Below are 19,102 nucleotides of genomic sequence, written 5' to 3' on the forward strand. Positions count from 1 at the left end.
ACTATATATATATATATATATATATATATATATAAGAAAAATTAAAAAGATGCCGGGCAGCAACCCCACCGCCCAACCCACAGTGACAATGTCAATAATAAAAAAAACCGTGAAAAACAAAACATAAATACATATATACAATTTTTTGGAATCAAGCAGGAGACGAAGAACGCTGCATAACGTTACAAACCTCCTCCAGCTTTGCCCGCAGCTCTTCCCAAACCGGGCCCTTCGTGGACAAACAGGAGACAAAATGACACCCTGCCCGCTCAGCTGCGACTCGGTCCTCCGATGTGTCGCCCACATGAATCCAGTGGCTCTTGGATGTGACGCGAGACAGAGTTCGCGCCAGCTCAAGGCCACGAGGGGAAGGCTTGCCCACACCAATATTGTCCGCAGAAAGGACGGGGCCAAGCAACGCCTCCTCGCCGTCACGCTGCACCATCTCACGAATCACGGAAACTAACCGGTAGTCCGAGTTCGTCAGCACCGTCGGAGGGTCACATTCAATGCCGAGTGGAAGCTTCGTTTCCCGCCACTGCTTCAGCGCCTTAAGTGTTGGAAGCGCCTCAGGAAGCCAACCGTATGGCTCCGGTGTGGCAAAGCGTTGCACCACACTCTTGAGAAATTCCTCCCACTCCGCCGTATTGTGTGCCTCTTGTATGATGGCCATGACAGTCTCGTCATTGTTGCAGAAGGACCCGTCAGCAGTAAACGTTGCATCGACAACACGACTCCAAAATTCAAGTACAGATTCCTTCGTAACACCCCCAATGGGCATCTCTTTTGCAGCTCCCAAGTTTTGGGTTTCCCACTTCGCACGGTCTTTTCTAAGCTCTGCCCTCAAGCATTTAGAGGAGGCCTCTTCCAACATGTCCACGTTGATTGACGGAGAGTCCAACCCCTTCACTGCTAGGAAGCGAACAAGGTCAGTGGCGTACTGATGCCCCGAGGAGGGGCACACGTCCACTAAGGTGCCCAGCAGGTCAAACGAGACACCAACCCGGATAGTCATGTCCTGAAACACAGATACAAACTCACTTGTTATCGCCCTCGCACTCAGCATTCTAACTTTAGCACCCAAACATGCGGAGAAATAAACAGAAAGGAAAGAGTAGAGATGAGAAAAGCAGTTTACCAAAGCAAAAAAGCATGAGCAAACCAAACTATTTGGAAGAGATGCAGCGGCATGTGTGGAAACAACAACAATAACAACAAAACAACAAAAACAAAAACAAGGTGTGAGAATTCCCTGTCTCCGGAGTCAGTTGTAGGAAAGTCCAGGGGTTCCCCCATCAAGCTCCCATGTAAACATTCCATAAAATCGTGGGTTACAAACTATGCAAGCAAAGAGCAAGAGATCGACAAAAGCAAGGATAGTATGATGTACTTGAAACGCATTCATACTTCCTCCTCCTCCCCCCCCTCCCGCTCCTCCTCTTCATCCTCCTCTTCCTCTTCCTCTTCCTCTTCCTCCTCTCCTCTTCCTCTTCCTCTTCCTCTTCTCCTCCTCTTCCTCTTCCTCTTCCTCTTCTTCTTCCTCCTCCTCGTCCCTTCTGCGACACCGCAAGGCCTTCTTTTCCGCCACCCGCTGCATACGCCTAAACAGAGGGGAGTCGCACGGTATGTGATGTATTCTGCGCACGTGAGCAGGCGGAAGACCATGCATGAGGAACGACGGCCCGTAGCGAGCAAAGTTCTCACAAGTTTCAGGGACAGCCACGCTGAGATTAATCAATAGATTGGTCGAGTCCTCAAAGTAGTCTTTATTGCCCACGCGCAGTGCCGCCGCACAGCTGAGCACATCCCTCGTGATTACTCCCGCAAGACGGGCACAACTCGCATCCACGTAGCCGCCCCCACCAAGGAGAAGAACCTTGAGGAAGCGGTTGGCCGCCTCCTGGAGCAGCGTTCGAATAATACTTTGCATTCCACCAATCGTGAGATTGAGAGCGCCCAGCGGATCCCCGCTAAGAGCGTCTGAACCACAAACAATAACAACCGCACCCAGAGACACACCCAGCTTTTTAAACGCTGCATAAATAGCTCGATGAGCCAATGGCACGGCAATGGCATCTGTGGCACCTGCTGGCAATGGAATGTTCATCGTGAAGCCACGCCCAAGCCCAGCACCAATCTCCTCGAGTCCGCCCGTTCCAGGAAAAATCCCAACTCCGTGTGCGTGCATGGATAAGGTCAAGACGGAATTATCGTGCACAAACGCCGCTTGTGTGCCGTCGCCATGATGTGCATCCACGTCCACCACAAGAATACGATTCCTAGCTGGAGCAAGTGACTTTTGCAGCTCCATAACCCCAAGAACCACATCATTTACAAAGCAAAATCCCCCCGCAGTACGTTGTTTGGCATGATTTCTCCCACCAAACCAGTGAATCGCGGCAAAAAGGCTGGAGTGAGCCAACAAACGAGCAGCTAAAAGAGTACCTGACACTGTGGATTGAATAGTTCTCCACATGCCTACAAAAGGGGCGTTGTCGTCGGTAAGGCCATATTCCTCATCTGTTGAAATAGGCACGAGATCAGGCAGCATACGCGGCAAGGGTCTAAGCTGTGCAAAAGTTTTTCTTGAAACGGGGGGCTGAATTTCCCCCGCCCTCAAACGCTTAGAAGATGCGGCCCGCTCATCCAACTCTGACAAGGTCTCGCGGATAGCTAAATACCGTAGGTATGCCTCGTCATGAAATGCCGCCATCTCCTCCACACCTACCACGGGAAGGGGGTCGGACACCCATTCAAACACATCGCTTGAGGCCGCATCCGTGGCATCACCGACTGCCCTCTGAAGAAAGGCGGGGCAGGCGTAGTGGCGCAGCATGTCTATCAGAAACCGGTTTCGCTCATACGTGAGGGGCATAGCGGAGGCATCGATGTCGTGACCCACGACAATTACCACCGGGGGTGGTCGTCGCGGATGCGGCGCGGCGCGGGATGGCATATGCGCCTCCGCCATGCAGCACAAAAACAAAAAGTGGAGAACCCGCGTAGCCGGTCTGCACTGTGATGGCACGATGCGGCTGCCTTTAGTGGAGGTATGCGCCTCCACTTACAAAGGCTTGCCGCAGCGTTAAATTCGAGCGACCGATAGTGGTCAAATCAAAAGGGAGTGAAACATCAAAACAGCATAAGAAACAAAGACAAAAATAAAAGCAATAGAAAAAATAAAAGCCAGACCCAAAATAGTAATAAGAGCTTCATGAGACGGATAATAATAATAATAATAATAATAAGAGCCAGAGACGCAGGCAAACAACTCCGTTGCTTCTCCTCACAACCGCGGATGGCTGAAGGATTGGATCCGCGCGGCCACACCACCTTACACCTCACTAGTGAAAGGAGCCACGATCCGACAGTGTGCCCTCCACTGTCAATGCATGTCCGTCCACAGGTGTAAGCAAAGCAGGATTACACACGCAGAGTAAGATAGTTCCCCAACGTTATTCCGCCTCTGCTTCCTCGACAAAAACGACGGCACAACGCCTTCATCCACTTTAAGACCACCACGGCACTCTCACGCATTAAAAGTTCGAGTCGTGCTGTCCAACCTGATGTATCCGTCACTCTCACAGAGGCAGCGCACCCACACAGCTGGCGTCAACAACGTCGAAAGCGCAAGACAGTGAAGGGGTTGTGCATCACCGCGTCTGTGGGCTCAGAGGCTCGTGTACACGACAGACCATAAGAAGAGAAAATGCTGCCTGGACCAGGCCCAAGGCGACCCCTCCTGCAAAAAAAAAAAAAATATCACAGTTTGTTTAAGTGCCTACACAATTCCAGGTTTGGACAAGACATGGCAACCCTCTACACGCCAAACAAAAACAAGACAAAAGAAAAAAGAATCCGGTCGTAACACAATGAGTGGCTGCTGGACTTTGGTTTTCAACGTGCGAAGTGTTGGTCTTTAGTAGGGGGGAACGGCCAAACCCCTCCGCACGGAGGGCATCAGAGGCTGGGGTGAAGAGGGGAGAAAAGACACAAAACGAAAACTGAACTTGCGCCGCCTCCCAACGCGGTATCCTGGGAAAGAGCAACAAGCAAAAAGTCCGTAAAGAAACAGAAAAAGGTAAAAAAGAAAAAAAAGGGGGTGGGAAGGAACTTGTCCACGTATTTAGACTCACCTCGTCGCAGACTCCTTCCACAAGTTTCTATCATCAAGCCCATGTATGTGCCGCCACCCTCACCCCATATCCTCATCGTGTTGATGTTGAACTTCCCTAGACATACACAATGAAAAAAGAAGCAGAAAAAAATCGGTACGAAACAAACAGCGCTGGAAAAACGTTTCAAACAACAACAGACAAAAGAAGGAAAACTATGAAGAATAATCAAGGCGCATGGTGTTGTATGCAGGCGAACAGTGGCACCTCCCTCTCCCATATATATGTTTGCAGAGAGATCGAGAATGCGGGCACACAAGAACGAGAAGTGCATTATATAATAATATGCACAAAACAAAACATCACCGGCCTTGTTGACCTAAAAAAGACGGAACTGTGAGGGAAAATTGCCTCGCTTCTATATTGTCATCCTCGTCCGGAAACCATACAAACCACACACGACATACATGTGCAATATGCGTACACGTATGATTATTACGTACGCGGTTAATTGAGTGTAATAAGTGGGGTAAGGGCATCGTACCCCGTGGCCGCTTTGCCATGATATCTGTTGCATCCTCCTCCCCTCCTGAGTTTCCAAGGGGGTTCTATCAACCACATTAGCAAGAAGGAAGAGCCACCTTCATCACAATCGCCTCAGTAGACTTCTATTATTAGTCTTCTCCGATGGGTCACGTGAACGCAAACCCAGCTGTAATTTACTGTAGCTATGTAAATCCTTCAATTTTCGCACCGCGTCCATGCGTCGTCGTTCTCTCCAATTGCGCCAGGCCACTTGAATTATGGTGGCGGCCTCCGTTCTCAGAAGTCGTTGCCGAAGAATCCCTGCTGTGGTGTAGGCAGCACCGTTGGCACTCTCCCACGACAAAAACGGCAGCCGCCTAGCCACGGGGTGACGTGGCGGAAGCTGATTTTGAACGTCATTGCTAAAGACATCTGCCGTTGGCAGGTCGGTGTGGCCGCACCTCACAATCCCCGCATTCTCATCACGCGGCAGGGAAAGAATATGCGGGTGGCGGTTCGCTTTCTGTGGATTTGTTTCCGACAGCGGCGTGCTGGAGAAGTCTGAACGTCGTCGCGAGCACCATGAGGATGTGGAAAAATCTTCCACCCCGCCGTTTCGAATGGCTAAGTCCTCCGACACGGGAGGCGTGGCGGAACTGCTTGAGTAAACGTGCGGCCCGGTACTGCGTGTGTTTACCGACGTTGCATCCCCATTCAAGTGATTGTTCGCCACCGTGATGGCGTCAAGCGAAGTGTTGGGGGGTTCTCCCCCATGCGGAAGCATGCGCAGAAGCGAGCTGTACCTGCGACAAAATCTGCCTTCGGCGAGGTGTGCACAGTTCGTGTTATCCTCGCTGGAAGCCATACTTCCCCCACTTCCTAGACGCGTCTTATCATTCCTATTTGGGGAACTCTCCCCCCGGTGCGGAGGGAAAGCTGCGTAACTTCCATTGGTAACCTGCGGCTGCACCTCTGCCCAAGTTCGGTTTCGTTCTGAACCACGCAGCATCTGCATCCTCGCTGTCGTAGGCAAAGAAGACGCGGCACAAGCGGTGTATTGCTGCAGAACCCTTTCCATCACTCTCGCGTACTGTTGCTCGATGCGCCGCTGACACGCAAGCGAGGCTGAACGCCGAGCCGACAAAAAAGCCAAAAGGATCGCAGCTGCACGTGGCGGCCTCGTACTATGAACAGGCGCCGTCCTCACGGAAGCCCCGCCGTTCTTCAAGACACAGTCACCAGCTTTCGCAAGGCACAGTGCGCCGTCAGTGTTGAGCATCGCGTCGCTGCACGATGAGAAGGAAGATAAGGAATAATTTAAAAAATAGGAATGGTTTTGAGACGAGACTAATCCCGTTCCACAGGGAAGCCTCCGCCACTCCCTCTCAAACAATGAGAGCCGTGCCCGGGCAAAGGCCTGCAGGACATGTATGCATCTCCCCAGCGAAGGGGCACACACCTTCCTTTCCGACGTGGAAGTCGTCGGTGGCGATAACTCATCGCTATTGTTTAAATCCCAGGCACGGCGTGCCACGGCATGGTGACCCGATTGCGGTCTATGCAGTGGCGTGCACGCCTCCGCCTGGCTTGACCGTTGTCTCCGCTGTACATCTGATGGCGTCAGTTCCATTTCACTCGATAACGTCGGCCTTCCTGAGGTCTCACGCCCGCTCTTAGCTCCCCGTGAGAACGGCGTATGTGCAGTGGAGGTTAACCGCGAGGAGGTCCTGGTCTCCGAATTCGTGTGCGTCAGAGAACTTGCAGTCGGTGTCGCCGTGCGGCGTCGTATTGAGTCACGGTGAACAACATGCGTGTCTGAATCCCACGCTGGGCGGCGCGGCATGTTGCGGCAGTGAGGCAGCTCCGCAGCGGCAGCTGTAGGGGAGATATTTGAGAAGTCGTACACATCCTTGTGGCCCGGCTTCACACGTCTTTCGTTTTGCTTCTTTTGCCCCTGATGTTGATGCTGCTTCAGCTGCTGCCGCCGCTGCCTCAGTGGGTGTCGCAGGTCGACCCCTGCTACTCTATTTTCCTCATCCTCCTTCTCATTCAGCTTGGCAAAATTGTCAAACGGTGTCGCACAGGTTGTAATCTCAATACGACGTGGAAGCGTCGTCGTGACGATGATGCTGCGCGGGTGAGCGGAAGATCTGCTAGGGAGTGGGGAGGAGTACAATGCTGTTGACTTGGGATGACAGCAGCTGTGTCGCTGCGCACGCTTGCATTCCTGTATGCGCTGCCGCAGTTCCTGACGCCACTTATTCTCCTCCGCACTTAGCCGCTTTACAGACGAGAGCCACCTATCGCTCTGCTCAAAACGATGTATGGCAGCCTTGTAGGCGGTACTACTCTGCAGCCACCTTCCGTGGGCCTCCAACACACGTGAGAGCAGGCACACACTTTCACGCCAGCTAATGTGCACGTCAAGCCTTCGTCGCTCTAGCCCTGGAACAATGCTGGCACTACCACCGCCATCATCGCAGCCGTGCTTGGCAATACGGTGAAGACTATTCATTTGGGTTTCGGACTCGTAGATGCGCCTCTCAATCGCCTCCTCCGCCAACGAGATGGCTGTCAAGGCTTCCTCCACATTACCACATTCGTACTGCGCCTGGGCTAGGTTAAAGTACGTCACCCCAATGGTTTCAACCCCTAACGCCTCCTCTAAGTGAAGCGCATGGGACATGCGCCGCACCGCCAGCTCGTACTCTGCAAGCTTGAAGTGGTATAACCCAATGTTATTGTTGACCACGGCGAAGGCAAGCTGCCGCATCTTCTCATGACGCTTGGTGAAGAAAGGAACAAATATCTCCTGCATACACCCCTTATCCCCGCCGTGATGGTCCTCCATCGACTGAACAAAGTTCCTAACATCCATCTCAATAGATTCCGTGGTGCTAAAGAAGGGAAACCACTTTCCGGCCCCCCTCTGTGTCATGGCCTCCTCTCTAAGTAGAATCTGCAGCGCACGTGAATAGTGTTTCGCGTTGAGGAAGTGAAGAGCTGTTACATTCGAAAAACGAATACAACGACTCGTTTCCTGCGACAAATGATCCTCCAGATCTGCCAGCCGCTGTAACGCAACATTGCAGGCATCCCCCCTACTCACAGATGTGTGCAAGGGTCGGTGTTCCTTTCCAGACGGAAGCGAGCCGCAATTCATGCGATGGATGGCCAGGCGCTGCTTGAAGACAAGCCCCGCCGCCGCCCCTACTAACTGATGCAGCTGTTCTATCTCCGCCTCTCGCTCTCGGTTTCCACCCGCGTCTGGTGGTGATGCCGACATCTTTTCGGCGTCGCTCGACAAGTTGTGCACGGCAAACCCTGTGGGATGCCGCGCAGCGACCGGTGTCTGCGTCCAGACGCGCATGCGCACCGTGCACTCCTTACTCCCTCCCTTCTGTCTCCCTTGGAAACCCTGCAAGAGCCGGAGTGAGCGTTATTCACCTGGAGCAAGAGAAGCAGAAAGAAAAAAAAAGGCTTAAAAAATACACGCCCATAAGAGACAAGCAGTACAGTAAGAGAAAAAGAGAGAGGGGGAGAAAGTCAGGGAAAAAACACGCTGTTGTGTGCTCCACAACCACCGCAGGAAGAAAAATAGTGCGCAAACGATAACCGCCCTCCTCATGCACCCTCCTCCTCCTCCTCCTCCTCCTTCAGAGAGATGCAAAAAGGGAGAGATACCATGATCCATGCCGTGTTACAAGACCTGCTCCGCTGCGTGCCGCAAATCCACTGGTGTCTGTTCGTTTCGTACATCCCAGGCACACAGCCCCCCACCCCACCCTGAAGCACACGGTCAAGGAGGCGATCAAACTCCACTAGCTGATCCAGCGTCCTGCCCCCCAGCATGTCGCACTCCGTGCAAAGGCAGTCACGCGCACATCAAAGGCACGAAAGGTTGCCTCAATAATAAGTACAGCGGCACCCGCGCTCTGCTGATCCCTCTAATGTCGCTTAATGGCGTCAAACAATGACGCTACATACTGCGCGGATAACAGAAAGCTCTTCAATCTCCCTGCTAGACACTGTTCTCTGCGACAGATAAAACAGCCACTGCGTCAGGGTATGAATCAGGAGCTCATGCAAAAAAGCCTCATCATCGCTTGTGGCGGTATATGTTTTTCCCATCACCTAAAAGGCGCACAGTGGAATGTTACGAAACGCCATGTACGCCCCGCGGACAGTCTTCACCGCCGGTGTCGATTCTTCCGGGGCCTCTGTACACATCCGCTCGTGTAGTATTTCGCTGCGCACGCGTTCTGACGAGGAAACCACCCCATGGCGCTTCATTTGGTCGAGCAAAACGCCCATCTCCAGAGAACTTGTCTTTAGGAATGATGATGGAAAGTAGCAGCACCGCACAATGAGCCTCAGTGCAGTGCCCGCCCCCGCCTCTTGTTGAAAAAGAGGCAGTGCACGCAGCAAAGCGTGCCGCACAGAGTGAAAACCCTGTGGCATCTCAAGTGTGGCCGAGTGACGACACAGTAAAGCCATCCACACAAGTGGAAAAAGCTGTAAATGGCGCTGCTGAGCAAACTGAAACATTTCTTCCACAGAATTCTTTTCAACACACGTGGAGATGTTTGTAGAAGACGAAACAGGATTGGCTGCAGGACCAAGCCACTTTTCAGCTCCCTCTCGTGTGTCCAGGCACGCCAAAAAGTTTAGATCTGCTGTCAATAGATGCCCCCACCCCCCACCCCCGCAATGCACTCACGGGTGACACTGGCAAATGTTTGTAGCATCCTAGTGTATGACTTCATGGTACGTTTCATGTCAAGCAAGGGCTCTGTGTGATCCAGAAGGCCCCAAATGCAGGCACCGCGGATAAAGTGCACCGCCGCCCAGTGCAGTGAGTTCATGTTTCGTCTCTCGCCTCTACGCTCTCCCTGTTGGGCGCAGACCCCAACTTGGTACCTGCACTTTTCGCACACTCATGAGGAAGCACATCCGCACAATTTAGTTTATCGGCACCCTTGGAGAAAAATATTGTACAGGACACGGTGGCGTCAATCAGCGTCTCGCAGTACTTGCCCGCCGTCTCACAGAGAGACGGTAAGGTGTAGCAAGAGGGTGACAAAGAATACGTACTCCATCACACGTAAGAGGTCGTCAAAGGACAACTCGTTCGCCCTTCTCCACTTCCGCCGCTCCGCACGAAACGACTTCAGCATGTGGTGACAGTGGCAGGCCGCGTGGCGTGTGGCATCCTCGTGAAGCAACGCGTCAGCTCCGGCGCTGCGCACGGCCCCATCATCGTGTCCTTTACCTTCTTCGCGGCAAATGCACTCAACTGTATCCCCTTCTCAAAAAAGTGCAGAGGACGCCTAAGCGGAAGACAATACTTCGCAACGCCATGTGACCCACCCGCCGTGGCCCGGCGTTCGGAGATGCCGCCTGTGAGAAACTGCTGGCGGTGAATGGTTGCCGTTGCTGCTGCTTCTGCCACGCGCCGCCATGGTGACCAACACCTCATGCACACCCGGCGTGCCAGCCCCTCGTCATGAATAGCACAAAACTCAAACGTGGCACAACGACTAACACGAGATGAGTGCTAAAAAGAGCGGCAAGTTGGGGAGGGGAAAGAGAACTCTCAACCTCCTGCTGCAAGCATGCATCAAAGGAAAGAGAAGCGGTGAAAAAAAAAGGAGAAGGCAAGAAAGAAAGGATGCGTGCAACGATCAAAAGATGTTCAAACAGTTCGGGTGGTAACACGTCCTTGCACTCCCTCGCTCAAAGGACCCGAAAGAGAAAGCGAGGCAAGAAAGTGGGAGAAACTCCCTCCACCCGCGCATGCATGTGTGTGGGGACCTCCTGTCCCTAACTTTTACTCGTGCTTGCACGCCACAATGCAGTGTTATTAATCCTCGTTGTTGTCACTCTCACAGTTGTTGTCCTCCTCGTCATCGCTGTCGCTTTCCTCGCGCCTGTCAGATACTTTGTGAATCACGCAACAAAACATCGGGCCCAACCCCCCAGCAGTGTCCGGGAGCACAATATGGCCGTAGCGCGTCTTCTCACCGATACTGCGCAGCGTCGGTGCCTGCACCTCCACCTGGCAACGGGTTCGCCGCAGCACTTCCTCCACAACACCGTCATTCTCCAAGGGGGAAATGGAACAGGTGCTGTACACGACACGGCCACCAGGGCGACAGGTCTCCACGGCTCGCAGCAGTGTCACGCATTGTCTGCGGCGCAGCTCCAGCGAGCTCTGTTCCGTCCAGACTTTGGAACTGACGGGGGCAGCGCCGGCGCGCTGCAGGAGATTCCGCTCAGCAGAACACGGGGCATCAACGAGCACGCGGTGGTACATTGACGGCGCATACCACACCTCGGTACTGCGTTGGGTAATGATCACAGGCACGTAATTCGACGGAACGTACTCCCGAATGCTGCGTCGTAGTCGGGCGCAACGGTCATACTGCGGCTCGTTTGCCGTCAGTGTCCCGTCGGCGGAGAGAAACTGCGCAATTCCAATCGACTTCCCGCCAAGGGCTGCGCACATGTCAAGCACGTGATCAAAGGCATTGACCTCCAACTGCTCCACCACCAGCGTCGAGGCGTAATCGAGCAAGTAGTACGCCTTCACATTGAACTCGTCACTGACGGGTGGCGCCACCTCACATGCATCTTGGCTCCGAAACACCTGCAGCAGTGACGCGTCGTCTACGCGCTTCATGTTGGCCATTACCTGCTCAAAGGGTAACTGACAAAAGCGGTTCCACAGCACCACCTTCTGCGGGGCCGCCGCCGTCAATGCCTTCCGAAGCGCAGGCCACCGTGTGCCGTAAACCCCGGCGTAAAACCCCTCAAAGTCCACGCCGCGTTTTATGTCTCTGGTGCCACCACGTGGACCTTTCCGCCTCGGCGGTGGCATCTTCCCTCTTTTTTTTTCTTCTGTTTCGTGTGATTATGTGTGCATATATTTTATTTTATTGTAACGGCAGTCATGTAAGAAAAAAGAGAGCGAAACGAGAGAGTGGAGGTCTTTGCTTCGCCTCAGCCCTGCAGCAGGTAAACGACGGACCCGCACGCCTCTCTCTCTCTCTCTCGGTCCCGCACACACACACACAGACGGTTAGCGTGTGACACACCAACAGGAAAATACGAAGTAGCCGGCACTCGCAGGCCGCGAGGAATACCGCTGGTGGAAGAGAAGCCACACCGCCCACCGCATTCATTAACAGACACGCTCACCCCCCCTCTCCGTTATTCCCGTTTACCAGCTTCCTTTCCACTTTTTTTTTCTTTTTCTCCGGTTATTCTGCACTCTCCTTTTTTTTTTTTTTGCTTTGCCGCTACAAGGAGAGATGCGTTGGCCCAGACCTTCTCTTCACACCCCAAGCGACTCCTCTGCCCCTCTCAGCCACGTGTTGCTGTCTGCTTCTCTCCTCTTTCGGTTTCCATTCTTCGTATTGTGGACGCGGCTCCACCTCTTTTCTTTCTCCTCTCTCATTTACTTTTCTCTTTCCTCTGCTCTTCATCCCGTACGTCTAAAGCTGACGCTACAGCGGCACCACCTCCAGTCGTTCCTTTTTCCAGTCACCTTCATCCTTCAATAATAGAAACTTCTATGCAGGAGGGTGAGGGGCCCTAGTTTCCGTCGCTCGCGCCTCCTGGTCGCCATCGCCAAGACCCACCACATCCTGAAGATTGGAGTACGGCGGTGGCGTGTACCGCGTGGCCATGTACATCTCACCTCGAAGCGGTTTCTGCAGCTCGTCAATCATGGGGGCCTTCATCCATGCACATCCCGTGATGGGGTCCGCCAGCTGCGCCCAAGCACGGTCAATGGGGTCGGGAGACTGGCGAAGTAGGCGCCCGTCCCAGTTGCGCATGTATTGTGTTGGCACCACCTGTGGTCCCTCCACACGCACGTCGTGTGGCACTTCAGCCACAAAGTAACGCACCGGAACACGCCAGTAGTACTTGGGAGAAGTTTGGTACAGCTGCGCGGTTGGGAAAACATGGTTGGGATCAACGGTAATTCCTGTTTCCTCCCATAGCGTGCGGACAGCAGCCTCCTTGTAGCGTTCGTACAGCAGTGTCCACTTTCCTGGAAGTTTAAGCGAAATGGGTGGGATGTCCGGTGGCCGCATCTCGCGATTGATGCGGCGCAGCATCAACCACTCAACCTCCTTTGAGCTGGGCACCCGTCTAAAAACACCTAGACGCACATACACAGGATCCTGCTGTATTGCCGCTTCCATCAACTTATGACAGTTAAATATACCACGCTCAGACCCAAAGAGGTACACAGTGATATCCACATCATCGGCGTTCTCATAGACGCCTCCTTCACTATCATCTCCGGCGGTGGCATCCTCCGATATCCGCTCAGGGAAGGTGGGTTCCAACTCCATATGTACCCCTGTTCTATACTTCAGTTCAGCTGCCCACTCCCGCATTGGGCCCGACACTTTGCGCGCCAATGCCGCCTTAGTCTGCCATTTGTATACAAAAGAATTTGTGAGAAGATCAAAACGAGCAGGCGGACGCGCAAGCTTCTCCAAGTAAATGGTGCCAGTGCTGCTGCCCATTGCAGCGACTTCTAATGGGTGCTGCTGCATGGCGTCCAACGGGGCGGCGTGTCCCTCCGTCTCTAGCATGGAGGCAAGCTCTCCGTGCAAGGCCTCATCATCACTGAGAAATGCGCTACTATCAGCAGAGCGATCGTCCCCCGACACTCCGCGCTGCCCAACAAGCCCCCATAGAGGCACAAGTGGAAGGCAGTACCAGCGTCGCATATGCAGTTGCAATGAAGTGATTCTAGATAGATTCTCGTCTTAGGTGTATGTGTGTTTCCCTCCTTCTTTCCTTCGGTCCTGTATGTTGCTCTCTGTACCCCACCCCCACCCACCTATTCTCTTTTCCCTCCTCCGCTCTCACCGCTGACTACGCGCACGTGAGCCGCTATTGGGAGTCTCGCCTCGCTATACTCCCCCACCCCACCCCACCCCACGCCTTCCTCTCGCCGCTGAATGGGCGGTGAATGCAACACACGGCAGCACCAACAAGCAAAGGAGAAAAGAAAAACACATGTTTTTTAAAAAAGTAAACGCAGCTCCGTTTGGAGGCAAAGGAACACTTCAGACACACCCACGGAAGACACAATATAAAAGGAAGAAGTGACGTCTTGAGGTTGTTGTTGGCGTTGCTGCTTCTCTCATTGGTTTTATATTGTGTGTATGCATGTATGTATGTGGGTGTGTTCGGCTTTGCTGCCGCAGCTGGCCCCCAGATACCTCCAAAACGTAAATGTGAGTAACGATGAATAAAGAAGAGAAAATGACCGGCGCCCTCGGCTATTCGGTAGAGGTTAAAAGAGCCGTTTCCCGCGCCTTATCCATGTGCTTGCGAAGAAAGTCACGCTTCAGCGGCGTCACATTTCTTCCAACGTTCAGGTTCAGCTCGTACGGGTCCTCGATGCACCACTGGTAGTTAATCTTCTCGCCATTCATGCGGGCGCGATCCTCCGCATCCTTTGTCCAGTTCAACTGCTCCTTCGTTGTGATGCCCGGGCGGCTCAGTGAGACAACATGATGAGCCGCGTCAAATTCATGCATGTAAAACTGCAGGAAATCTAAGACCTGATCCCCCAGTTCCACCCCATCGTTTTGTGGTGGCTCCAGCGGCAGGTATGGCGGCACCGGCGCCACCTTCGCCACGTCAATGGCGGTGGGGGGAATGAACTGCAGTGCCCCGCGCTGAAGCAGGTAGTACACCACCATCAAGTTGAACCCGTAGGAGGTGATGCTACCGCCAACCACAGAGGCGTTTAACCCCACCCGCTTGCTCCACCGCTTCACCCCCATACTCAGCCAACGGCACGGCGGATCCTGCTCAAAGTAGGCCCGCAACAGCGCGCTGTTGCGCACACCGTTGCGTCGGTTCGCGGTAATGTCAAAGTCCACACCGCCCCCGCCCTTCACACGAATCACCGGAACGCGTGTGCGTCGCACCTCCTCCACGTTCCAGGAGAAGTGCTTCTGTCGCACCACTTTGGCCAGTTTTCCTAGGAACTCGGCCTGCAACCCCTTCGCCACCTGCGTCGCGGCGTCCTCGCCCTTCCCATCCTCCACGTCTGTCTCGCTCAGCGCCACAAAATCCACGTCGCTACCCTTTTCGTGCACGCCGTAAACAGCAGTGGAGCCAAACATGTACAGCCGCATTGCCGGGTCCACCGCCGTGACGCACTCCACCACGACACGGTACGCCTCCTCCACACGACGCGTGTGCAGGTCCTGCGTGGCAAGGTGCCGAAAAGCCTTCATGATGCTCCGCCCCACAACCGCAGCCGCTGGGGGCATCCGCCGTTCTGGCTGCTCGAGAAACCCTTCACGCAGAAACCCAACAAAAAACAAAACAAAAACACGCATACGGGAAAAAGATCCCCGCACAGCGCCAGGTGCACATGACGGCGACGGCAGCAACGGCCACAAAAGACACATAATACATATATAACTACGACGTCGGATGGAATCCAACGAAAATGCGACAGCACGTGACTCCTCCCCTCCGGTCATAAGCACACAGACATACATACACGCAGAGGCGCATACACACATCTCAACCACGATTAAGCCAAAAACAAACAAACAAACAAACAAAGACAAAGCAGAAGAATATATAAGAGACTCTGTAGGTTGTTAAGTGAGGTTCTGTGCCGCAACACATGCGCGACAAACAAAAAAATAATAATAATAATAAATAAATAAATAAAACGGTGTCACTCCACCTGTTTTTCCATCTCCGACAAGGACACCAAAATGTCGGTTAGCTTGGAAGTTAGCCCTTCTGTAAACCGTTCCTCCAACACACGCATATCGGTGACCAATCTCTGTATGGAGTCCCGACTCGCCATCTCGTAGCGCACCACAACGCCGTTGATGTCTCGCACGCACCCGTGGAGGTACCGAATGTGTTGCGTCAACTGCTTCCTTGTGGAAGGCGGTGAACACGGTGTGTGGCGTGAGAAGGATGGGCTCGCCTGTGTCGCCTCCAAGAAGTCCCCTGGCGTCGGGCATGCAAACAATCCATCTCCTCGCTGCTCCTCACGCCCACGTCTTGCATCTCGTGGGGTATTTGGTGCTTGTACCTGTTCTGGCGTATGCGACACCTCTCCAAAGCAGACGAAGCATCCATTGTCATGAACTGTCTCCTCCTCCCCCTTCCGTCCCCCCCGCTCGTCATGCAGTGGCCTGTGCTCCGTTTCCACATCAGCTTTTCCGAAGAGTCTGAGGCGTGCATTCACCACACGCGGCTGCATTGGCCGCAAAGGCGGGTCCGGCGGAGCCCCCGATAAGAGACGCGGCGGGGAATAGCGTCGTGGTGGAAGCGTATGCAAATCGAACGTCGATAGCTCCTGTCGAACAGCCGCAATTGCCCCTCTCCACTCCTCATTCTTCCTGATTTCTTCCCCCGCTCTCTCCTCCTCTCGATATTCTGCTTTTGGAGCATCTTCTGAAAGTGGTGAATACGAAACCAATTGAACCTTCTCTTTTTGATGTGCACGCGGCGCAGGAGCAGCCTCGCCTGGAGGCTTCTGGCATAGCAAGTAACGCACTCGTCGAGCATTGCGAGCAACAATAGCATTTGCATGCGACAACATACGCCCTGCGGCCCGTGTGGCGGCCTGTGAGGTCGGGGCAATGTGGAGATCAAGACCGACGATGCGTTCTGATCGCTCCAGCCCTTTCAGCAAAAAACCTGCCACGACGTCATCAAGATGATGCATGTCTAGTACCATGTGCACTCCATTCAACCAGGTCTTCCGTGGTGAGGGCAACCTAGAGGTCTCCGAGTTCGCCCGCGCATACAAGTGCAGCCTGCTGGACCCACCAGGGTGGCATCCGTTACGGGACATGTCTGCTTCACACCCTGCAGCGTTGCGGCGGAGTTTGGGGGCCGGTGATGGACGCTTCGAGAAGGGTGTACGCGGACAACGCTCTGCAGGACTCTTGACAGGTCTCACCGCCGAGGTCGCCCTCGAGTTTCTTCGGGCAAACGTAAATTGCATAAAAGCCGACATCAACATCTTTGACTGCAGCACACTGATGCCCCCCACCAGTCGCACATGCTGCAGACTGCGGCAACGCGAAGCTCCAAGTAGCAGAAGCCGCAAGGATTCTGGAGGCGTAAATTGTGTGTGGACCGTGAAGGCAGTCAGTGAGGTGCTGGATTCCAGCAGGGGCTTTAGTTGCTGTGCCACCGTCACCGGCACAGCGTGCAAAGGCGTATTCCCTAGCGTCACACGAGTGGCGGTGTTATGCAGCAGAGCTGCAGCCGTCAAAGTCGTCATACTTCTTCCCGTAGTTAACGTTTCACGGCGTTGTGCAATCTCGCCGTGTGTCCAAGCCCCGCCAGAATAAATTCTGCTCTATTTTCCCACACCTACGGCACTCACAAACTATTATTTTTTTTCGTTTTCCTCTCTCTTGTCCCCTCTTTCACCGCAAGAAGGAGCGAGCAAGACAAAAAAAAAAAGAAGCGCAGGCCAAGGCAAGTAATAAGTGCAAAAAAAATGCAGCTCTCTTCAGCACAGCAGTGGCGGGCAGCTCATAGAAAAGGGGAAAGGGAGACAACAACAACGCATATATATATATATATATATACAAAAGGAAAGGAGTGTTTGTTTCTGCCAATGCCGTCTTCACGTTTGAAGTCGATGTTTGCCCCTTCAATCACGTCTATCGCTGCTGCCGTACTGGAGCTGCGACACCTCACAAGAGGCCTGCAGGAGCTCCTGCCCAATGGCCTCCAGGCGCTTTGAGTGTGCCGCGTGAATGTCAATGACTCTCACGTAGATGAGCTGATGATAAAGCGCGAAGGTTGCGATGGCCCCCGCCGCCAAACCCGCAAGTTTGACGCGCAGCATCGGCGTCGCAGCCGCCAGCAACTTCCCCCTGCAAGTTGCAGAGCCTTTACTGCGCCGCGGTCAAGCTGACGTTCAGCGGTGCTGCCACGCACACTTCATTGCAAGTTTCACGCAAAAACAACAAATCAACCAAATAGAAAACACAAAAACAAAAATGACACGTGGAACCACCCAATTGAGGCTGAGAAATCCGGAGGCAACACGCATGGGCGTATAGAAGAGGCGGCGAGACAGGTGACAGAGGGAGGCATAGAGAAAAGCATTAGTGAAGAATACATAAAGATATCTAAATAAACCGTCGCTTCTCCGAATAACTGGATGTTTTTATACCCGCCTCTTCGCATTTTCCCTTCTCCCCTCCCCTCCCCCCATCCCTCCCTCTCCTACACCTCCCCATACACAGATGCAAACAAACGCACTCCTTATATCATCTCTTCCTTCGCTGTTCTCAAAGATGTATTAACATCCACACATTCCCCACACTTTTTTCTTGTTTTATTCCCTACCCGTCTTAAACAGCACCAAGCCTTTCCACATACGTCTTTTTTGTTTGCCCGATGCTCCTCGCTTTCCCCTCTCATGCGTCACCGCGGGTAACAGGGTTTCCACCGCCCCACCCGCAGCACTGTACTCCCAACCACATATGCACGCACACAGAGAGAGAGAAGGCAAAAAAAAAAAGGGGGGGGGGGGGGGAGGGCAGATGCGCACATACCGTCGAGACCGGAAATCAACAGGGAGGGAAAGGGAAAAAAGAAAGGAACATCCCCCCCCCCCTGCAACAACCACCACCACCACCACCAGTCAATCGATCAAAACATAGCAGCAATAACAAAAATATTAATAAAAATAAACTACAGCGTGGAAAGGCAAAGTCACATTTGGGTGCGTGTCCTCCTACTCATAGAAACGCACTGTGACGTAATTACACTCCCCACCCTTGAAGGGCAAATCGTTCAGGGACAACGGGTCGAGAAGTGGGCGGTCGCCAAGAAAGAGCGTTGTCCCTTCGTACGGCACACCGTCAATGTCCTCCAGCTGCGCCTTGAGGTAGGCGACGGTCTGCCCCATGAAATGGTCACGGCGAACCTTCTTCCCGTCGGGCAGGCAAAACTCCACAGGGACCACCTCCCCTGCCAACTCGCGCTCTTCGCCGTCCAGCGTTTCGAGCAGCTGCTGTGCTCGCCGCGGCTTGTCCTCCTCCGCCGGGTAAACCTGCACAGGCGCCTCCCACTCTTCGGCCGAGTCCGTAAACTCCTCAGGCACTTCGCTCATCGCCGATATATGAGCTCAGTCTTATTCAATTCCTCCGTTTGTGGCACAGCTGGCGGCGCCGCTCGACTCTGGCGTGCCACGATGTGTGTTAATTGCAATAAGCAGATGTCAACTTTTGCTTCTTCCTTGAAAGGGCACGAGAAAAGCAAGCCACTGCGGCCGACAAGGTCCAACTGTTAAATTCAAATTCCCTTTAAGGACTCATACGGGACAAGCCAACAAACAAAAACAAGAAAGGTGCCAAAGAGAAAACCAAAGTGAGAGCGTGCATCCAATTGCACATGCGTATGCATGTGAGTCCACAGAC

The 19,102-nt window shown here is 53.5% G+C and overlaps 10 protein-coding genes across 10 annotated transcripts, besides 14 other annotated features; all 10 read right to left on the reverse strand.

Annotated features, from left to right (window-relative positions):
- Window positions 1–2: 2 nt before the first annotated feature.
- Window positions 3–34: a microsatellite.
- Window positions 35–151: 117 nt separating this feature from the next.
- TraAM80_06831 (uncharacterized protein) lies at window positions 152–1,066 on the reverse strand (the record flags this gene model as incomplete). Its single annotated transcript, XM_029383658.1, has 1 exon — window positions 152–1,066. One exon carries the CDS (start codon window positions 1,064–1,066, stop codon window positions 152–154), a length of 915 nt encoding a protein of 304 aa, XP_029236463.1.
- A 132-nt stretch (window positions 1,067–1,198) lies between these two features.
- Window positions 1,199–1,238: a microsatellite.
- Window positions 1,239–1,441: 203 nt separating this feature from the next.
- On the reverse strand, window positions 1,442–2,971 carry TraAM80_06832 (putative histone deacetylase; the record flags this gene model as incomplete). The annotated part of the gene is made up of 1 exon (XM_029383659.1): window positions 1,442–2,971. The coding sequence occupies one exon, from the start codon at window positions 2,969–2,971 to the stop codon at window positions 1,442–1,444; it is 1,530 nt and encodes a 509-aa protein (XP_029236464.1).
- Window positions 2,972–3,134: 163 nt separating this feature from the next.
- Window positions 3,135–3,198: a sequence feature (A-rich).
- A 25-nt stretch (window positions 3,199–3,223) lies between these two features.
- Window positions 3,224–3,248: a microsatellite.
- Window positions 3,249–4,040: 792 nt separating this feature from the next.
- Window positions 4,041–4,099: a sequence feature (A-rich).
- Window positions 4,100–4,761: 662 nt separating this feature from the next.
- On the reverse strand, window positions 4,762–8,010 carry TraAM80_06833 (uncharacterized protein; the record flags this gene model as incomplete). The annotated part of the gene is made up of 1 exon (XM_029383660.1): window positions 4,762–8,010. One exon carries the CDS (start codon window positions 8,008–8,010, stop codon window positions 4,762–4,764), a length of 3,249 nt encoding a protein of 1,082 aa, XP_029236465.1.
- A 249-nt stretch (window positions 8,011–8,259) lies between these two features.
- Window positions 8,260–8,296: a microsatellite.
- A 478-nt stretch (window positions 8,297–8,774) lies between these two features.
- TraAM80_06834 (uncharacterized protein) lies at window positions 8,775–9,188 on the reverse strand (the record flags this gene model as incomplete). The annotated part of the gene is made up of 1 exon (XM_029383661.1): window positions 8,775–9,188. One exon carries the CDS (start codon window positions 9,186–9,188, stop codon window positions 8,775–8,777), a length of 414 nt encoding a protein of 137 aa, XP_029236466.1.
- Window positions 9,189–9,810: 622 nt separating this feature from the next.
- Window positions 9,811–10,119, reverse strand: TraAM80_06835 (uncharacterized protein; the record flags this gene model as incomplete). Its single annotated transcript, XM_029383662.1, has 1 exon — window positions 9,811–10,119. One exon carries the CDS (start codon window positions 10,117–10,119, stop codon window positions 9,811–9,813), a length of 309 nt encoding a protein of 102 aa, XP_029236467.1.
- Window positions 10,120–10,503: 384 nt separating this feature from the next.
- On the reverse strand, window positions 10,504–11,520 carry TraAM80_06836 (uncharacterized protein; the record flags this gene model as incomplete). Its single annotated transcript, XM_029383663.1, has 1 exon — window positions 10,504–11,520. One exon carries the CDS (start codon window positions 11,518–11,520, stop codon window positions 10,504–10,506), a length of 1,017 nt encoding a protein of 338 aa, XP_029236468.1.
- A 158-nt stretch (window positions 11,521–11,678) lies between these two features.
- Window positions 11,679–11,695: a microsatellite.
- Window positions 11,696–12,076: 381 nt separating this feature from the next.
- Window positions 12,077–12,118: a microsatellite.
- Window positions 12,119–12,214: 96 nt separating this feature from the next.
- Window positions 12,215–13,390, reverse strand: TraAM80_06837 (mitochondrial edited mRNA stability factor 1; the record flags this gene model as incomplete). Its single annotated transcript, XM_029383664.1, has 1 exon — window positions 12,215–13,390. One exon carries the CDS (start codon window positions 13,388–13,390, stop codon window positions 12,215–12,217), a length of 1,176 nt encoding a protein of 391 aa, XP_029236469.1.
- A 434-nt stretch (window positions 13,391–13,824) lies between these two features.
- Window positions 13,825–13,855: a microsatellite.
- Window positions 13,856–13,948: 93 nt separating this feature from the next.
- TraAM80_06838 (putative poly(A) polymerase) lies at window positions 13,949–14,953 on the reverse strand (the record flags this gene model as incomplete). The annotated part of the gene is made up of 1 exon (XM_029383665.1): window positions 13,949–14,953. One exon carries the CDS (start codon window positions 14,951–14,953, stop codon window positions 13,949–13,951), a length of 1,005 nt encoding a protein of 334 aa, XP_029236470.1.
- A 380-nt stretch (window positions 14,954–15,333) lies between these two features.
- Window positions 15,334–15,365: a microsatellite.
- Window positions 15,366–15,372: 7 nt separating this feature from the next.
- Window positions 15,373–16,944, reverse strand: TraAM80_06839 (uncharacterized protein; the record flags this gene model as incomplete). The annotated part of the gene is made up of 1 exon (XM_029383666.1): window positions 15,373–16,944. One exon carries the CDS (start codon window positions 16,942–16,944, stop codon window positions 15,373–15,375), a length of 1,572 nt encoding a protein of 523 aa, XP_029236471.1.
- Window positions 16,945–17,236: 292 nt separating this feature from the next.
- Window positions 17,237–17,257: a microsatellite.
- A 375-nt stretch (window positions 17,258–17,632) lies between these two features.
- Window positions 17,633–17,675: a sequence feature (A-rich).
- A 197-nt stretch (window positions 17,676–17,872) lies between these two features.
- Window positions 17,873–17,915: a microsatellite.
- A 286-nt stretch (window positions 17,916–18,201) lies between these two features.
- Window positions 18,202–18,220: a microsatellite.
- A 197-nt stretch (window positions 18,221–18,417) lies between these two features.
- TraAM80_06840 (uncharacterized protein) lies at window positions 18,418–18,795 on the reverse strand (the record flags this gene model as incomplete). The annotated part of the gene is made up of 1 exon (XM_029383667.1): window positions 18,418–18,795. The coding sequence occupies one exon, from the start codon at window positions 18,793–18,795 to the stop codon at window positions 18,418–18,420; it is 378 nt and encodes a 125-aa protein (XP_029236472.1).
- Between the last annotated feature and the right edge of the window lie 307 nt (window positions 18,796–19,102).

The sequence above is a fragment of the Trypanosoma rangeli genome, assembly GCF_003719475.1.
Source record: "Trypanosoma rangeli strain AM80 chromosome Unknown Tra_15.4_contig_00261, whole genome shotgun sequence".
Taxonomy (NCBI): Eukaryota; Euglenozoa; class Kinetoplastea; order Trypanosomatida; family Trypanosomatidae; genus Trypanosoma; species Trypanosoma rangeli.